Below are 19,089 nucleotides of genomic sequence, written 5' to 3'. Positions count from 1 at the left end.
AACGGGGAAGGTGACCAATACTAATTTATTCTTTCCTCTTTTAATTGAGAAAATAAAGGGAACGTATTGTACTGGAAGTCCTGTGCCTACATTTGTAAGTTTTAAAAAAATTAACATAATTGCAGCCTGATAGCATGTACTGAGAGCACATTTGGCTTAATGTCATTTGAATTGCACAACGTGTTCTAAGCATTCAATCAAAATCTCAATCAAGACTGAATAATTAAGAGCTTCTCTTTAATAAAAACCAGCGTGTGGTCAATCAGGACCGCGGTCACTGACACCCGGACTACGTTATTCTGTTGCGTGGCCACGGGCTTTTTAAAATGAACGCCAATTTAGGTATTCAGAAGTGTATCTTGTCTGAACTGATGAAATGGGTGAAGAAATGATGGGGTTAAAGGGTAATTAGTGTTAATGGAGGGGCTACAGAGGATCTTCCTGTTCTCTTCCTGCAGTTGTGCTTCAGGAAGTGTAAAAGGAGAAAATGTAGGTACTGTACGAAGTGCTCGCTGCGCTCTTTCTCTATCCATGGGAGCTGGTGACCTGGATGTTGCGAGCTCACGTGTGTGACGTGTCTTCGAGAACACGTTCTTTCTCCTCCTCCTCCGAACTGCCCTATAAATCCACTAATTGTCATCTTGAAAGATCCTTACGGTGTCTGTATAAAATATCCATCCATCCATCCATCCATCTTCCTCCGCTTATCCGAGACCGGGTCGCGGGGGCAGTAGTCCAAGCAGAGCCCCCCAGACTTCCCTCTCCCCACACATCTCCTCCAGCTTCTCTGGGGGAACCCCAAGGTGTTCCCAGGTCAGCTGGGAGACGTAGTCTCTCCAACGTGTCCTGGGTCTGCCCCGAGGCCTCCTCCCAGTGGGACATGCCCGAAACACCTCACCAGGGTGGCGTCCAGGAGGCATCCGGAACAGGTGCCCGAGCCACCTCAACTGGCTCCTCTTGATGCGAAGGAGCAGCGGCTCTACTCCGAGCTCCTCCCGGGTGACTGAGCTCCTCACCCTATCCCTAAGGGTGCGCCCAGCCACTCCGCGGAGGAAACTCATTTCCACCGCTTTTATCCGTGATCTCATTCTTTCGGTCATGATCCAGAGTTCATGACCATAGATGAGGGTAGGAACGTAGATCGACCGGTAAATTGAGAGCTCCTTCTTCACCACAACAGACCGGTACAATGACCGCATTACTGCGGATGCCGCACCGATCCATCCGTCAACCTGCCACTCCGTTTTTCCCTCACTCGTGAACAAGACACTTAAACTCCTGTATAAAATAGATGTTAATAAATGGAAAAGGGTGAATGAGTCCCAGCATGCCTTGCTTTCCAGTTTACTACCCTGAAAGGAAAACATTCTGAAAACTTGTTCCATTGTGAATAAGAAGACAGCTGCTGTTCGGTGACTACCAGGAGGGACCTTCATAACGTCGGGTGTTGTGCAGCGTACACTCCTGCGGAGAGCGCTGTGACAGTGCAGAATGCCTCCACCCCTCATAATGCTCTCTGTTGGTTTTTGGTTTAATTGAGTGGGACCAGAGGCAAGGGGTCAAAGGGCAGCAGACAGAACTTCTCATATGCTCCCAATCACTATTCATAGCCTTGCTTTTCATTTAAATGTTTTTTTAAGAATATGCAAAAATCCGATAATTCAATTTACCTTGAACTTCGGGAAATTGCATTAAAGTTTAATATGGTGCTGGAATAATTGTGTTGGAAGATATTTTCTTTACGGTGTGTGTATTTTTGCTTAGCCCATATGGTATGCATGTGAGTCCGAACCCTTATGGATGGAGTTGCCTCTGCAGGAGAAGCATAAGTGGATGAATCTCTTAAGGCTCCATGGGCTACTCCAAACTGGAAAGTATCACTCTCATGGCCACGGCCTCTGGCTTTCAAGAGTGACACGTAATCTTCAGGAAGAGGAGACAGACAATGTGCAAGACTTGAGAGCTGTTGTGAAAGCTTATGGGGAAAGGGGTGACCAGCGAAGCTTTAAGAAACTGGCCGAAGGTAGATGTTTGTTGATATTCACAAGAGGCAAATTAACTGTTTCCTGCAGTTGTGTGTCAGAAGTCAGTTGGAATAGCAGCCCACAGGGATCCAGAAGGTGGGTGGAGAGAGGTCTTCGGTTTCATCCAGGAGCTGGTAGGCACCTCTAGGTGTTGGAATTCAATATACACAGGATTTCACAGGTACACAGGCTCCTCTCCCTTCAGTCACCTTTAGCCTCACTTGGCCTTTTTTTTTCTTTTTTTTTTTTTTTTTTTAAACGCAGGGTTGTGTGTCAGTCCCATTTATTTTTCATTTGCCTCAAAGCTGACAGTTATCAATTATAGAGAACAATGGAGAAGGAGGGGGGAGGAAGAGCAAGGTCTGAAATTAAAAAGGGGCCATGTTGACCTGGACATGTGGCTGCGGTATGAACCTGCGTGGTGGTACTGCCGTCTTGCGCACGGTCTCCTTCAGGGGAGCACATCTATTATTTATCCATCCGTCATGGCAGGGACTCCGACTTACTCCAGCTGAAGCTCCGGAGGGGCTGAAGTTTAGTGGGGCACCGCTGTGCTGGCTTTCCCCCGGAGGGCAGGCACGCGCATCCCTTCTGCCTCCGCTTCCAGTCTCTTCCCTCCGGACTGCTCATCGCTGTGCCAACGTGAGGGATGCCCACCCCCACTTGGACCATGTTAATCTTGCTGCTCTGTAATGAGGACACGAATAGACTCTTGTGTCAAGAGGGAAAGGGGGCATAGGACAGGATTTTACCGTGTTCTTTTTAATCAACATGTTCTGTGTTCTGATACACTGACCTTTTATGGCAGACTTTACCTGTTCTCAACTTCTGTCCACAAATGGTTTATTTCCTGAAAAATGCCCCCCCTCTGTATTTTTCAAGTGCTCGCTTGATGATAATGCGCATCTGAAGTGCACACACTATACACAGGCTGATGTACTGCATATTGATGCATATTGGTCACACGTATTACGTTGAACATATTGATGTTTTACTTAAATAAAAATGTATTGAGTGCTTACAATCTCACTGTTTGGATGCATGTTGATGCCTTCATCTTGAACATCTGGGTGCCTTGACTCTTTCTGCTCCAGGTGTTTGAGAGGATCCTGTTCATTTGGGCAATTCGTCACCCAGCCAGCGGCTATGTGCAAGGCATCAATGACCTGGTCACTCCATTCTTTGTGGTGTTCCTTTCTGAGTTTGTGGGTAAGTCTTCGAAGCAGACCTGCTCTGTGTTTGACAGAGGTGCTCCTTGCACTTTTAATCATCTCTCTGTAGGCATTCACATATTTGATTCTCACATCACCATTTCAATCAGCACTATCCTCAGTTGCAATTTCCTGGCCTTTATTTTAATCATTCCAATTGATGGTTTCAATTATTCTTGTCAAGATGCTGATTGAGTTTCCCCAGTTCCTTCAGAAAGTACAGCCACTGCGCTAGCAAAAGCATCTATTTGTCTACATGGGAATACTGAAATCCTTCCTTGTACTTTGGACACAGTAGTTTTAACTCTGTTTTGGTTTGAAGAGGGAAAAAAAAAATCATTTAAAATTTTACTTGAAATTCAACTGGTGTTGCATAGTATTATATTTTATTAATGAAATGAGTTAATGTTATTTTGGAGAGAGCTGTAAATATGAAGGTAAGATGGCCATCCAGTAGCTGATGCAAGCCATGTGGATTAAGATTTGAGCACAGCAAAGTTTCAGATTAGGAATCGGGGTTTTTGGTTCACTTCTGGTGTCAAAAGGCCATGTGTCCAAAAATTTCCAGCATCCAAGGCTGTCAGTATCATTCATTCTTACCCAGGACAAAGAGCAATCGGTGAGACATCAATAGAAATATCCAACAGTCGTGGATTTGAAATTGCATTTGAGTAAAACTGTCACATAGCGTGGTGGAAATACAAGAGAAATGCAGACAGTTTTTAATACATTCAGGGTTAAAACAAACGGAGAAATATCTGCAGGCAAAAGACATGGGTGATTGAGGGGAGGAATTGTGTGGTTTACAAATATAAAGAGCCCAGGGAGATAGAATACAAGTAAACTGAAGGCATTAAAAGAGAAACTAAGTAGAAGTGAAAATAAATGAAACTAGAGAAATTTTACTATTCGTTTATGGAAGCGTGAATTTCAGAGACACCTGAGAGTAATAAACAACCGCATAGGAGCTTTTGAAGAAGAACTTAAGACACCGGAATCTTTCACGTTTAAACAAAAACATCGTGGCTGTTATTTTACTGATGCCTTCAAGATGACTGAGGCAAGAAAGATTCAAGAGGGCAGAATGGTGTATGGAAATGGAAAAAGCACTTTTACACCAGCGTTCTGACACAATCCTGCAATAGCAATGCTGGAACTGGTCAGTGGTTCCAATTTGCATCAGTTACCGAGATGTCTGAAGTAGAGCTTCCTGAATATATTGTCCTCCGGATATTTGCTGAAAAATGACATGGCCCGCACTTAACCAAATCACGTCTTTTACTGACAAGTTTTGAGACTTGTTTTGAGTAACAAGTGCAAAAAGCAGTGTCCTTATAAATTACCATGGCAGAACAGCAAAATTCTAGATGTTGGAGAAAGTGTCTTGAACAATGAACCAGCAGGGTCTTACAAAGCAGCAGGGCTAATTGATGGCAAATGGCTTGCTGTGAGTGACCAGAATGCGTTACTGGGATTTCACTGATGGGGGCAGGGGGGCAGATAAAGAGCCAGCAAGTTTGGGGTGATGGGATCTCAATGGTCTCCTGTTACACAATGTAAACTCTTTCAGTAACCTCCACCTGGTATTGTAGAGAAAGCAGAAAATGTACTCCCGTTCCAGAGCAGGCAGAACACATGGTTTCCTTTTGGTTTTCCCCTTGATCACAAAATTATAGGTGCATAAAATGATAGCTGTAAACTAAGCACATAATCTTCTAAAAAAAAAAAAAAAAAAAAAGTGTACACATTTAACATTGACGCATGTCTGTTCATAACTAATATGGAGTTATACACCTGCCAACTTTCCTGATACTGTTTGGCTAAAGAAATGCAAGGTTTTTCAGTTTTTAGTGATATGGGCTTATTTTGACTGACTGCTTAAGTCCCTTTATATCATCAGGTCAGAGCAGTGGTAATTTGACATGTTGATCTCTGCAAAATGGGGTCCATCATGCTCTTCAACACCACTTACGTCCTGACTGTTCCAGTTCCTGCTTAGCATCTTTATAGCATCATCCTCGACGAGGAATGCCATGCTGCCGTTATTAGTTCTTACAATGATATGCAACTGGATGATATGGATAGCTGTGCCTCTTCATCTACAAAGCCCATTTATTGAGCTTTAAGACAGTAGAAGGTTGTGTGGAACCAATAGCTGGCAGTCTGCCAACCTCTGGTCCAGCTGTTGCTGGTATTGGTTCAGAATAAAGGCAGAATTATGGCAAAGTTTCCGCTCATTGCCATTCCCTGTCTCTTTCTGAACCCGCCCCCCTCCAATGCACCCCCCGACCTTATTTATTTCCTTTCCTCTCCGACGAAGGTTAATTACTTATAGATAGTTAAGGATTAGGGAAGAACAAAGACAGCCAATTGATCTCTTCCCGTCTGCACCACCCCAGCAATGTCACCCCTCTATACTCAGGGACATGGACCCAGATTGGCCCACAGCACCGATCAATAACAGTTGCCTCCCTTCCCAGTCATCCAGCACCCCACACGTGCCTCTTCTGCTTTCCCACAACTCATTATTGGAAAGTAGATTTTTCACACCTCCTTTTCCATTTGGATACATTTTTCTCCTTCCGTATTTCCCCATTCATTTTAATTTGTTTGTGTATATCCCACTGCCTGCCTGTTTCACTCCGCAGTAGGAGCAGCTATTGGTCAATAGCTGAAGTGGAATGAGCTCCATTGATCGGCGGATTTAGCTGTTTACAGAGCTGGCGATGGCTAAGCGGAGGGATCCTTGGGAGCCAATCGATAGCCGCGAATGATACACATAATCTGAACATGCAGCTCTGGAAAGATGAAGGGTGAGGGTCTCGCCCCTCAAGCCCCCCCACAGAGCTGCTTCTATATCTATTAAGTTATGTACACAATCCTAAATGAACGGAGAGTGGTGGCACCTGGAGACGTGCTTGGCCCTCTGGATTCCTCCCTGCAGAGTTCAGTCAGCCCTCAATCTCTACCATCATAACGTTTGTGATTCTTTCCTCAGTCTGCCAAATCTGTGCCTTCCCTGCACAGGTCATCTGCATTCCACTCATCCTCCTATCTCCCTCTTCATCTTCTCACCTCAAAAGCTCTCTGTTTACCTCTTCAGGCAGAAGAGCCAAGGTTCATGAGGTTAAAGTTGTTTTTGTTTGTCAAGATTTATTCCTTACTCATGGATCTGAATATGGGAGTATGTTTACAGGTGGAATTTTGAAAGTGTCACTGAACAAAATGTTCTCTTGTAGTTGCAGAGATGTTCAGTGTGGCAGAGAGGTTCTCCAAAGAGCCACTTCCCATAATGCTGTGTACGGTTCAGTGGCACTCCCCCACCCTCCCCGTTCTTCTTTTTTTTAAGGGGGTTGACTGGCAAGGGAGTGTGGAAGAACTGCCAACCCACCCATGAATAGACTGTTTAGGAGAAACCTGGCAGGCTGTTATGTTCCCTGTGCCTCTAATGGAAAGGGAGGTGTTAATGAGCTTCACTGTCACATGGCAGTGATTTAGGAGCAACTCAAATGAACTCACAGGGTGATCACCTCTCTTACCCAGGGAGAATTTGGAAAGACACATCTAGGATCACAGCTCTGCAATGACATGTTCTCTAGCTCCAGCCCTTCCATCATCAAGATCACCTTAAGCTTAACGTTGACAAAGTCAATGACCAGTGAAGGACGTTTGTACAGCTTTGAGTGTTTTGAATGCAGATCATTCATTGTTCATTGGACACATACTATAGTTCTGCAGAGGACCATGTTTTGTTGAGCTCAAAGGTAAAGAGAAGACCTTTACCGAGAATTATTGTCAAGTAGCTGCCACCCGTCACTGGGTTCGCAGGGTAAGGGAAAAACGTAGACTGTTTAGGTTAATAGAAGTAACTAATGATATAAGGCCCACCACAAATGCAGACAGTGAGACACATACATGTAACAGGAACTTCGGTTGAGGTGTCAGAGGGATTGATGAGTGTGTTGTGAAGACTTTCATCCAACAACCATCCCTGCTGCTGCTGAGTGGTGAGAAAAGACCTACTTTAAAGACCTGTGAGTCCCTTGCTCTCATCCTCACTCTTAAAACTCACACACATGGGAGGAAGGGGTGTCTGTCACATTTTGTTCAGCAATCAATCCTTCAATATGCTAGTCTGTCTAAAGCAGAGTGCATTGTAGTGTGTGATTTAACAGGATGCCACATCACCTCTGTCTGTCATTGAAATCCAAATCCAGTAGAGCTTTCATTGGCATGCAACAACTGTTCAAGCGTCATGTCCTCCGAGGATGAACAACGAAACGTCTTATTAATCAATACAACATTGCCTGGTCTGTTGAATTGCCATAAATAAACAAATGTCAGCAAGGTTATTCTCCATATGAAAAATTCATGCCCCTTCTCCTAAGTCTGTAGCTCTTCCGTTTCCAAACGCCTTTCTTCTGCTTCCTTTGCTCATCCTTACACACCTCTTAGTAGAGCTCTTGAAGTACACCTCAGGGTTTTAGGATGGCATTCCCTTTCCTGGACTTTGTTCGTCTGTGCACAACATTGTTGGGTGTGGTCAGAACACCTCTGTTTGAGTACAATTTCAGTCTGTGAGTAAATCCCAGTGCTTCAGTATCATATTGGTGTATCACTGTGGCTTAGTTCTGATGTTTAAAGAGCGTTTTAAAGGTCAGAGCTGTGAGGAACCTCCAGAGATGGAAGCAATGAATGTCAAGCACGAGTATGCTGGCATGGATGTCTGATCCCCCCCCAGGTATTTCCATTCACTGCCCTTATGCATAGGGCACCAGGCAGGTCACTGCTAACCCTTGCACACCAGAGAACTGTGCCACTGTGCATCCCAGCTTGTTCGATGAGCGAGCTGACACCGCGCTCTGTATGTGTGTGTTCACACAGAGGAAGATGTGGAGAACTTCGATGTGTCGTCACTACCTCTGGAAATACAGAGAAACATCGAGGCAGACAGCTTCTGGTGCATGAGCAAGCTTTTGGATGGAATACAGGTCTGTCTCATCCCCTTTGTGTGTCCGTTTTACTCTTGTTATTCTCAGCTGCATCGCAGTGTTCTCGACAGCCTGCCGCCCTCATTCTGCTGTTGCTCGTCCCATAGCTCCGCCCATGGCCTCTTCCATGAATTCTCCCAGTTTACATTCAGTGCTCTTTCCTCTCTCTACTCGTGTATGTCACCTCCCCGAGACATTTGTACCTTAACGCTCTGGCTTACTATGCTAGAGTGCTATGAGAATTAACACCTGAGTTGTATCAGACATTCCTCATTATGTATTCATCAGAAAATGTAACTTTTGTGTCAGATTCTTTATTCATTTCTGCTCACAAAGCTCCCCTCCATTGACCTCTCCATCGTGAGGAGTATATTGCAGTCTCCCCCTCTCGTTCCCGTGAAAAACTTGGGGTCATTGTAGATTCCTGTCTGTCTTTCAACATCGTTCTTCTTTCCCTCTTTATAACTGATCTGATTACTTGTGCCCGACAGTGAAGAATGGGACCAATTTGTCTGCATTGTGCAAACGTTTTTTTTTTTTTTCCCTTCTTAAACTCAGAATGTTTACAAAAAAGTTGGACTTCTCTCCTCAGAGAATTTCCACAGATTAAACTTGAGGTGAGAAGATGAAGAGGGAGACAGCTTTTTTCAGGTACAAATGATGCCTGCGTTAGAAACCAAGCACAAGAAAGTACTTCTAAATGACTAAAACCCTGTATTGCATACATACAAACTGGCAGAAAACTTAACCAAACTCACATACCCACTATAATATAGGGCTTCCCTAAAAGCTGTCTCCCTTTTCTAGCCCATTGTCTGTTGCAGACTGGGTGTATCTTCCAGTTCAACGGCCTTCATCTGTGGCTCGTAGACAGAGAGGCTTGTATCCTGATTTTATTTGCCTTGACTGCATCAAAATCAGTGAAATCAAAGATGGTAGCTAACAAGATCCCAGCTGGTTAGCGATGTCCACAGAGAAAACCCTTAAAGTTTGAGGAGGCACTAATCTTAACAGGCTATGTACAGATGGATGGCACAAAGCGGCGTGGGATATGTTGATACTTCATGATGGATACGCAAATATTCGCAACAGACCAGTGTATTTTAGTGCATGTTTTGAAATGTTGTAACCTGCTGGAGGGGATGAGCAATTTATGTTTATATTACAGTATAGCAACGGTAGTTTTTTTTTTTAAAATGCATTATCTGTGATCTTAGAAATATGTGCTTGGAAGACGGAGAGATAGGAATTTCCCATTCATTTAAAAATATCTAGTTTTCTTGGCCCACAATGCGCTGCGATCAGCGTGACAGGTTTGGCTAACAAGATTACAGTCTTGCTAAAAAGGTCTTTGGTTAAACTTGGCTTGAGGAGAAGCTGAGGCTTCTGGGAGTTCTCTTTTCAGTGAATAGTGGTGGGTAAGAGGAAAGTGCAATGCAGACCATTTTAAAAAAGGCAGTTATAAAACAGTGTTGAACCTATAGAGTACATGAGACACCCACAACACCGCTAAATGAAGCAGTTTATCTTAAATGTAATAAAATGCATATTAAAAAACAGAGTAAATATTTAGTGCTGTTGAAGTTTTACACACCATATGCTAGTTGGCATTAAGCTGGAATGCATCTGGGGACCTCATCCTACAACAGTATAAACTAATCATTTAAACAGGTCTCCATTTTAAAAGCATGGGAACAGTTTCATCAGTGCCCTTTTTTTGGTTGTTGGTTTTTAAACCTCTTGTCCTTTTTGTTCCTCTCTGCCTGCCTGTCTCTCTCTTTCTCTGCTCTGACAGGATAACTATACTTTTGCTCAGCCTGGGATCCAGATCAAGGTCAAGGCCTTGGAGGAGCTGGTCAGCAGGATTGATGGTGAGATCTTCATACCATCAAGGGTCATCATGGCTCTGTTTCTTCAAAGTCATGCTGGGTGACGTTTTTGCAATACTCCACCCTAAGGTGTATAAGGCATTATAGTAATTGTGCAGTTATTGTGCATAACTGAGGAAATGTGTATAAAGTCAGTTCTTCCTCTCTCAAAAGCATTTGTCCACAAACTTGCTTTTTCAAGTTCTTTTTTTTTTTTCTGATGAATCAATACCAGTGCCTGCATGTTCCAAACTCTGTGATGGGGTCACCACACTCTAGTAGGTCGCCCTGGACTATGTCCTACACTGGGAAGTCTTAAACGTCTTTTCCACACCATATCCGCACCATGATTTACCACCTAGCCATTATCGCTCCCTTTGTTATTGTTTGCTGTAATAATAAGTTGAATAGTGATCGACAGTGGGCCCATAAAAGTCATGCAGTGAAGTTGTGTCTGTGTGTCATCAATCAGATGCACCGGTGGAGCATGGGCCTCTGCTGACCTTCCCACAGGGAGGAGAAAATTGATTTCCCTCCAAGTCGCACTGAGTCAGAGAGGCAATGTGTCTGAAGGAGAGAAATCGAGGGAGAGAGGGAGAAGACGACGAGTGCGCGGCTCGAAGGGAGAGCGAGAGAGCGTGAGGGGAAATGGGGGGTGGGGGTGCGTGGGTTAAAGTGAATCCATTTTCCTTTCTTTGAACAGCGCCCCAGTAGCTGGGCAGCTGGCTTCACATCTCTGGGTTCCAGCCTGGAACGGTTACAGCAGTAGCACCAGTTTCACGAATTGCCACCGCACCGAACACATTTTGGAGGAACAAGTGGACAAACTCCACTGTGATTATTAATAGTGCTTTGTTTTTCCAATTGTGCCGCATATTCCTCTTCCCTTTGTTCATCCCTTCTCAGGGTACTCTGCAGTTCCCAGCAGTAATATTTATGCTGTTCTACCCAAACTCAGGAGCACCGCTGCTGCTCCCAGGGTTTCATTATTTCTCCCTCTATTCAGCTGTTCAGTGTTTCAGTCAATGTCCTCAGTAGGCAGCCTGGCATTAATCAGTAATGGCAGCATGATTTTCTCTTTAGGAAGTTCATTTTCTTTCTGTCTAAAGCAGCAGATTAATAGAGAAGCCAGAAGAAAACGCTGGTGTCTGTTTACAGCGAAGTCGAGCATTAAAAACAAAGCACCTCGCTCTTTTAAGTGGCTGGGGGAATGGTTTATTCTTCTTTATCGATGCCTTTTAACAGCATTTGAGGGAGTTGACAGAGAGTTATGGGTTAAATGGAGAGAAGAAACAAAGTTTACATCCGCCAGCAGGAAGGTGGATGTTGGGTCGAGTGTACCGACACCAGCCGAGAGTGCCCACCGAGCAGCTTTGTAAACAGATGCCCAGAGGAAGCGTGTTGCCATCACAAGGTCACAAGTCTAGAAAAGTCCCGAAAGGGCGCTTCAATGGAGCCAAGGGTTCTAACATTTTGCCGTTTAGCAACTGCTCGACGACACGGGCAACCCACAGACATCAATAGCAGGAAAAAGAAGGAAGCAGTGAAAATCTGATGAGGACCCAGTCTACCGTGCGGAACATTTAATGCACCAAATGGCCTCAGAGCTGAAGCGTCAAATTGACAGGGCAGCGGTGGAACGCCTGCTTCTGCTGCGGCTCAGCGCGCATCATTAAGATGCGTGTTGCACGCGGGTGAAGCCTGGGCGCCTGACTGAGGAGATAAAGAGGTTAATTGGGGTTTGAGGTAAAGACAGTGGATAATGTGATTTATTGCGTGAGACTACAGGCTCCTCACTGCCTGTTCATGGTGAACCTGGGGAAGGGATGGAGTCAAGAGGAGGAGGTGCAAGACAGCCTCTCATATGGACCAGCCTCAATAAAACCCATGTTTGCAATAAAAATGCTATAAGGAGCTTTGGACTTAACGTGCTCAAACACCCGTGTACTCTGAGGCACGTCCCTCAACACGAGATGTTGACATAAGTCCTTGTATTACCGTTATGGCATCACGCCGTGATACTTTAAAGAGCTTTTGCAAACGTGAGCTAATACAGCAGTTAAATTATTGCATTATTTAGCTGACTTCACCCTCCAAAGTGACTTGAGTAGCTTTCAATTTTATGTCTTACCCTCATTGCATGGCTAAGGTGTTTATTGAAGTAACTCAATTGAGTTCTTTCCTGTAAGGTTGCTGGGAGTTGAACCTCATAGCCTTTGTCGTTGAGTTCCTTAACCGTTTGCTGCCTCACGCGGTTGTCCCCCATCTTTTTCTCCAACAGAGGATGTGCACAGCCACTTCCAGAGGTACGAGGTGGAGTATCTTCAGTTTGCTTTCCGGTGGATGAACAACCTGCTGATGCGGGAGCTACCCCTACGCTGCACCATCCGCCTCTGGGACACGTATCAGGTGCAGAACAACAGCCGAACACCCTTAACTCAAAAGGCGAGAGATGTCATTTGCGCCCAACCTCTTTGTACTGCATCTATACACCTTTGCATGAAATTACCTCAGCATTATGACTGTAGCTGCACAATATCCTTTACATATGCAGGACATGTATTACTTTTACACTCTGAAAACATGTAAACATCTATGGCTCATGATCACCAGATGATAAAAGCTCCTTTGTTAAAACAGCAGCCTGTTTGAATATTGATTCAGAAAAGACGGGGGGTGAATCGTATGAGTGACAGATGGAGAAGAAAGGAGAATGTCATGAGATGTGAATGGAGAATGGAAAGAGAACAGATGCAGGCTTTCGGAGCTTGGAGCAAGAGGCAGGGATATTAATGGAGGAGGAAGTCACTAAGGTGATGAGACAAGATTCAGTCAAGGAAGCCGAATGAGCAGGGTGACTCCCCCCCCCCTTTTAAAAACTGACACACGGGTTGCTGAAGCTCATCAGAGCTTTGTGGAGGAAAGAAATAAAAAGCTGAAATAGAGCAAGCAAGAAACCTTCTAATAAAGGTGGAGAGCCTCCCAGTGGGCATGTTCAGGGCTGTGCCATTTGCAGATTCTTCTGCTCAGTCTGCAGAATCTTTGTAGAGGCATGCAGCACAAACCTATCATACTGTTGTCTCAAACACCTAAGGTCCCCTGAGTTTGACTGACGACAGGCAGCAGACAGGGCTAAGGGGGGGTGAAGCGGAGGGACTCGGGTCCTTATTAAACACAATCAGTTCCCTGGGGAAAGACACCAGCGTGGCCCTACCACATAGAGTTAGTGATGTTTCAGAGAGCACCAGATGGCACCTCCAGGTGATCTGCCCCAAGTGTTTCCACCCACTTCCTTTGCTCTGCTTTTACTGCCTGCTGTTGACCACTCCTTTTCATCATTAGCAGTTTACAAAACATTTGCAGCTTCCCCAGCCTCTAGGTTTTAATACTTGAAGTTTTAAAGGCCAAACAGTGGATTAACTATACAAGCATATAAAGTAAATAAAAAACTGTTATGGTAAGCAAAAACAGTTGTCTGCGTGGTAATGTGAGCAAACATCCAGACATGCAAATATTGAGTTAGTGATTCAGCATCAAATTGTACGAGTTTAACGTTTATGGTAATCTTGCTTCATTGTAGTACCTGCTTTTTTAAGTTCTTGAAGGAGACATTTAATTATTGCTACTTACGGAGTATGCTCATCCGTAATAGTTACATGCAGATGCTCTTTTTCCATTCCCCTTAGTCTGCTTGTAAAACCCAGGCACCCTTAAAACCATGCACAAACTCTCCAAACAATGAATTCTTCTAGTTATTGCCAGTTCACGATCAGCACTAGTCTGTTCAGGTGTTGAAAACACATTGTCAAGATTGATGGAGTAACTATCGTTAGATTTACGCCACTGATCCTAATGGTAATGACTGAGTGTTGTTAGAGTTTGAATGATGCCTGAGCGATGGTGGGTCTTTACGGTATGGATGAACACTCCAGAGGTAGGGTACAGAGTCCCTGCAGTCTATTCTCCTTTCCCAGGTGACTGTTGCTGTAGTGGAAGGTGACCGCAACACTTGCGCCCCTTTCATTTTTTCAGTTTTATATTTTATTCTCTTATCTCCTCCTCGCTATTGACTTTTTCCCTGTCTTTCTTGTGCAAATCTTAGAATTTGTATCCCTCTTCATGCTCCTGCAGTTCAATCACTGCAAAGGTCAGAGGTCAAGTGAGCATCAGCCAGACAAGCCATCAACAGTTCCCTTCAAACGCGGTGCAGGGAGTGCCATCAATAAAGTCAATTTTAGTGAACCAAATGGAGCAAGTGCAGTTGTAATAGTGCAAGGTACTCCTGTTGAGGTTAATCTTTGGATGAACTGTTTCCTGGCTCTCGTCGCTCTTTCTATATGCGCGGACAGCCATCCGCTTGTCTGCCAACTTCGGAGCTGCGGAGGTGTAAGGCACCGCAGTCAAAACACTCAAGACCTTGCCTGTCTTAATCCATTTGTATGCAGCAGTGCCTTGTATAAGGAGTGTCCCCCCTGCAGCGACACAGCTGTACTCCAGCTTGGTTTTCCAGGGCTCGCAACACGTTCTCCCACTTTCACGTTGTTTATTTTGTGACTGTGACCGAGCGAATGTACCGGCAGCTGTGGCGCGTCTTCCTGGTTGGCAATGGGGGAAGACTCTCGCAGTAGAATTTATAATGCGGAGAGTGTCCTCGGCACCTTTCAGCCATTCTCCTCGGCGCTCCTTTATCGCATCGCTCTGCTAATTGTGGTGTCAGGGCAGGAGCACAAAAGGCTGCTTGCGAAGATCCGTTAGTCACCCGCAGAGAGCCGTAGACAAAGACGAGAAGAGAGAGGCGCGGGACACAAAGAGGGGAGCAGTGTTGCTGTCTGTGCTAGGAGATAAAGCATCTACGTCTTACTTTCCAGGCCATTAGCGTCGCACATCTTCAAGGTGCACCATAGGGCAGCCAGACAGGTCCACAGAGCGAGCCGCTTCTCTCCGGCGCTGTCTGTCGCTAACTCGCTGCTGCCGCCTTGTCACACTTCCTCGCTTCCACTCCATCTGGAGCTGTTTCCTATCTTTACTGCTGCCCACCTCTCTCTCTCTGTGTCTCTGTCTCTTTCTCTGTGCACCACTCATTCTCACCTTCGCTTTCATCATCGTGTCGCCGCAAACAACGATTCGCACCCAGTCTCGGAGGGACAAGTGAATCCAAAAAAAACCAAAGTTTTATTTCCCGTGGATAAAGTGAACGGTGCGCAGGGCGGGTGGAAGAGAGAAGGAGAGGTCGTATCAGACGCTGAGAGGTATCGGATGAGAGGGTGACGTGTGACACGTATGACAGCGACACTGCGCTACCTTTAGTTTTCTGTTTTCATCCCTGCTTCATACCCTGGATTAGCAGAGCGTACTGTCGTTTGCATTTTGCCTCTAAGGCAAAAAGCAGGGGAAAATCCTCAAAGTTCACACAGACTTGTGTTGCTGAGGTTTTACTGTCTCTGTGTGTGTGTGTGTGTGTGTGTGTGTGTGTGTGTGTGTGTGTGTGTGTGTGAGAGAGAGGGGGGAGGGAATAGAAAGTCTTCTCCTAGCTGATTGCCCCATGTTTTTCTACAGGCTGAAGCTGACGGGTTCTCCCACTTCCACCTGTACGTCTGTGCTGCATTCCTGATCGAGTGGCGCAAAGAGATCCTGTCCATGGTAGACTTCCAGGTACCCTTAATGTCTTCTTTCTCTGGGTGTGCGTGCTTGTGTGCGCAAGAGAGCGGCTCGAGCTGCGCCCACGTGTCAGAAATACACAAAAGGGCACCCTGTGAATATGTCCTGCCTTGTCAGATACTTATTGAAATTAGAATAATTGGCTCTCCTATTAAGAAACACTCAGTAGCCAGATTTCACACCCAAGCGGTTCTTTGCACCTCGGTGGTTCGATAGGAGATCCTCTCTTACTGGTTGCCCATGCTGTTCTCCCGTCTTTGGTTGTTTATTTTCCCCATTTCAATTCTGTGTTGTGATGGGCATCCTGTTTGGGACTCTTTCAGGGTCTGCTCATGCTGCTACAGAACTTACCCACAATACACTGGGGCAATGAGGAAGTGGGACTGCTGCTCGCGGAAGCCTACAGGCTCAAGTACATGTTTGCCGATGCACCCAACCATTACCGGAGATAATGCACCATCCACTGACTGTCTCCTGACACACAGATGTGGACGCACGACGGTTTGTTTGCGTTCGGCAAGACGCTTGATCATTAGTCCACATCTGCGTGCTGAGACAGACGCACATGTAAGTGTGCAGACTAATGCACGCAAAGGCTCAGTGATTGAATGACAAGTGACACATTCGACTTTATCCTCCCTAGTTTTGGCTTTGCCTCGACCCTCTGTGAATGTCTGGTGTGAGTTTGAGTAATTCCTCTGGACTGTAGGGTTCATGCCTCAGACTCAAGCACCAGAATCCCTCCACCTATCTGTCTGTTACAATAGAAACCAGCTGGATGTTGGACTTCCCAAAGTCTTCAGCAGGACTGGGTGGCTGAGGGTTTACGGGCCACAAAGTGAGTGGGGTTTCTGAACAATTGACTGACACTCACTGATGCCTGTACGCGGAGGACAAAGCACAGTGACCACGATATGGCCGTTCCACCCATCACCAACGATGAAGCCTCTTGCATGATGAATAGATGGCTGAGAAACGGAGAGGAACGTGAGCGACAACATGACTTAATGATGTTATCCCTCAAGGGAAGGAGACAGAAAGGGATGCTGATGCTGTCATTTTGGGTTTGGTGGCCCACTGTGTTTTGGAGCTCTGCTTTCTGGCCCGGTGCCCTTGGCTCCTACGCAAGTCCATCCTCACCAGACTTGATGCCCCTCTGCCTGGCAGCAGCATTCTTTATTGTGCTCACATTTAATGTTTGTCTGTTACAACGGAGCTGTCACGGTATTCTTGACAGTAAAGCCCAGAGTCCATCTATGCCCAGTCTGCCATAACAGCGGCGCAGAGCTTGCGTTAAAACAGCTGTCCCAGATCCCTGCTGTGCAGGACAAGAGATGGGCCACAGCTGTAGGAATCACCTGTGCAGTTGTGTCAGACCCCCTGCTGCAGAGTACAGGAGGTGATGTGCAATTGCAAACCTCCTCTGGGCACCGCTCACCCTAAGGGATTGTACCGTGTCCACCGAGTCTCCGCGCGCAACCTGTGAATATGGGGATCAACGGCACCTGTTCTTAAAGGTGCATCATAGTATTGTACATCTAACTTAAACACTGATCAATGCAAAGGAACATTGTTGAAGTGCTAGGTTCTCTTTCTGGGAGTAGTTGTTTAAAGACAAAATTTTGGCTTGACTTTAACAACTTATTTATTTTTTTACCCTTCGGTTTTGTGCGGTGTCTATATTAAAATATATCTACATAGATTTCTTAATATGATATATATATATATATGTAGAGATTCTTATGAAAATTTGTAAAAAGTAGAGAAGTAAAATAAGGGACGTCAGTAATTCCGTGTGCTAAAAGTTTTGAGTTTGCAACATGGTAAACCGAATGCTTTGTACAGGGGTTTTGGCCTTTGTCTGTCGAGCTGTAACTTAGCATTTTGTCATGTGTCTAAAACAGTAGCTGTCAGTGCAAGGAAGGGGGGGGGGGGAGAGAAGCTTGTTTGTAAGCCCTCGGCTTGTCTGCTCTACACGGATGAGTGCTGCTCCATCCAGAAACTGGCACCGGGGTTTGGCACCTGGGCCTGGCTGCGTGAAGGACCAGGGCCCGGTCTGCCTTCTGCCACACACACACACACACACACACACACAGAGCCCCTCTTGCCCCTCTTTTGGTTATTCTTCTGCCTTATGACCCTCCACAGCCAGCTCTTGAAAGATCGCTACCCCCTCCCCCACTGCAGTAGTACCAAAACAACACTTGTAGGAGTACCACGCCAGCCTCTAGATAGTCAGATTGTTTCTTCATACTGGTGACGTCTTAAATCACTTGAGCCCCTAACCACTACTAAACTGATTTGAGTATGATGTTTGAAAAGGTGCCAGTATGACGTGTTCTCTCCAACACATACGGTAAACAAAGTCTGCAGAATTAGAAATTCTGATCTCGCGCAACATATCCTACAGACCTCAGCCAGCATGTGCCCTGCTGTGGTCATCAAAAACCCGGTCCTGCTATGTACTTTTGTCTAGAAATGTAATTGATTTGCACTAATTTGTGTGTGTGTGTGTGTGTGTGTGTGTGTGTGAAATCTAGAAGGCGGCGTCAGTCCAGCAGTGTTTCTGCTCTGCGTGTCTGTAGACCTGGTAGCGTTGGGCCAACACACATCGGTGGAACTGCAAACGGAGTTCTGTCTCCTGCTGCTGCTTCCTGAGCATGTTTTAGGGACGTTGCCAGAAGCCTTTCACTGGAATCGGGCCTGGCAGCGCACAACCCAGTCCACTCAAGAGCTTTCTGGCCCGCAGAGGGGGAGGGCACGCCCTGGCATGTTTGTTTTCGGATCCTTTACGCTCTCGAAGCAATGAATAATGAAGGAATGCAAAAAAAAAAAAAAAAAACAAAAAGGAGAAGCCAGGAAACAGAAGCCAGTGCTGATCCTGTAAAAGTTCATTTGCGCTACAGTACAAGTGCCTTTAATGAAAATGCGCAAGTCTTTCATGTGCTTCAATTCCTAGGGGGACAATCCCAGTGTTTTTTTTTTATTTCCCCCCCCCCCCCCTCCCTAATCCACTTTCTGTGATTCGAAATTGGCTGCCAGTTTGAAATGCTTTGATAAAGAATACAACTTTCCACAAGACTGACTGCTGCAGTGAATGAAATGACACAAATGGGTTTGCTTCTGCAATAACTCCTTAGGCCTGTACAAAAGCACATGCCTGAAACAAAGAGCTTTAGTATGAAGGAGATTAGTTTATGGGTAATAAGGCATTGAGGGTGTCATTTTCCGGGTAACAAAAATATGTCTTGGAATATGTACTTTTTTCATCTCTGAACTAGCAGACGAAGCAAATGATGAGTTTCTCAGTCCCGTAGTTGAACCTTTAATGGTAATC

General features: G+C 45.5%; 1 protein-coding gene across 2 annotated transcripts in view; it reads left to right on the top strand.

Moving 5' to 3' along the window:
* tbc1d22b (TBC1 domain family, member 22B) overlaps window positions 1-17,418 on the top strand; it is a 38,639-nt gene extending 21,221 nt beyond the window's left edge. For both annotated transcript variants that reach the window (XM_018745701.1, XM_018745700.1), the window contains 6 exons: window positions 3,119-3,233; window positions 8,120-8,226; window positions 10,022-10,097; window positions 12,376-12,503; window positions 15,651-15,746; window positions 16,076-17,418. In XM_018745701.1, the coding sequence (XP_018601217.1) occupies window positions 3,119-3,233; window positions 8,120-8,226; window positions 10,022-10,097; window positions 12,376-12,503; window positions 15,651-15,746; window positions 16,076-16,204 (651 nt within the window). In that variant the 3' untranslated portion in view covers window positions 16,205-17,418. The remainder of the gene's footprint in view (window positions 1-3,118; window positions 3,234-8,119; window positions 8,227-10,021; window positions 10,098-12,375; window positions 12,504-15,650; window positions 15,747-16,075) is intronic.
* Window positions 17,419-19,089: the final 1,671 nt, after the last annotated feature.

The sequence above is a fragment of the Scleropages formosus genome, chromosome 1, assembly GCF_900964775.1.
Source record: "Scleropages formosus chromosome 1, fSclFor1.1, whole genome shotgun sequence".
NCBI classification, from domain to species: Eukaryota; Metazoa; Chordata; class Actinopteri; order Osteoglossiformes; family Osteoglossidae; genus Scleropages; species Scleropages formosus.
This window is presented reverse-complemented; position numbering and strand designations above follow the sequence as displayed.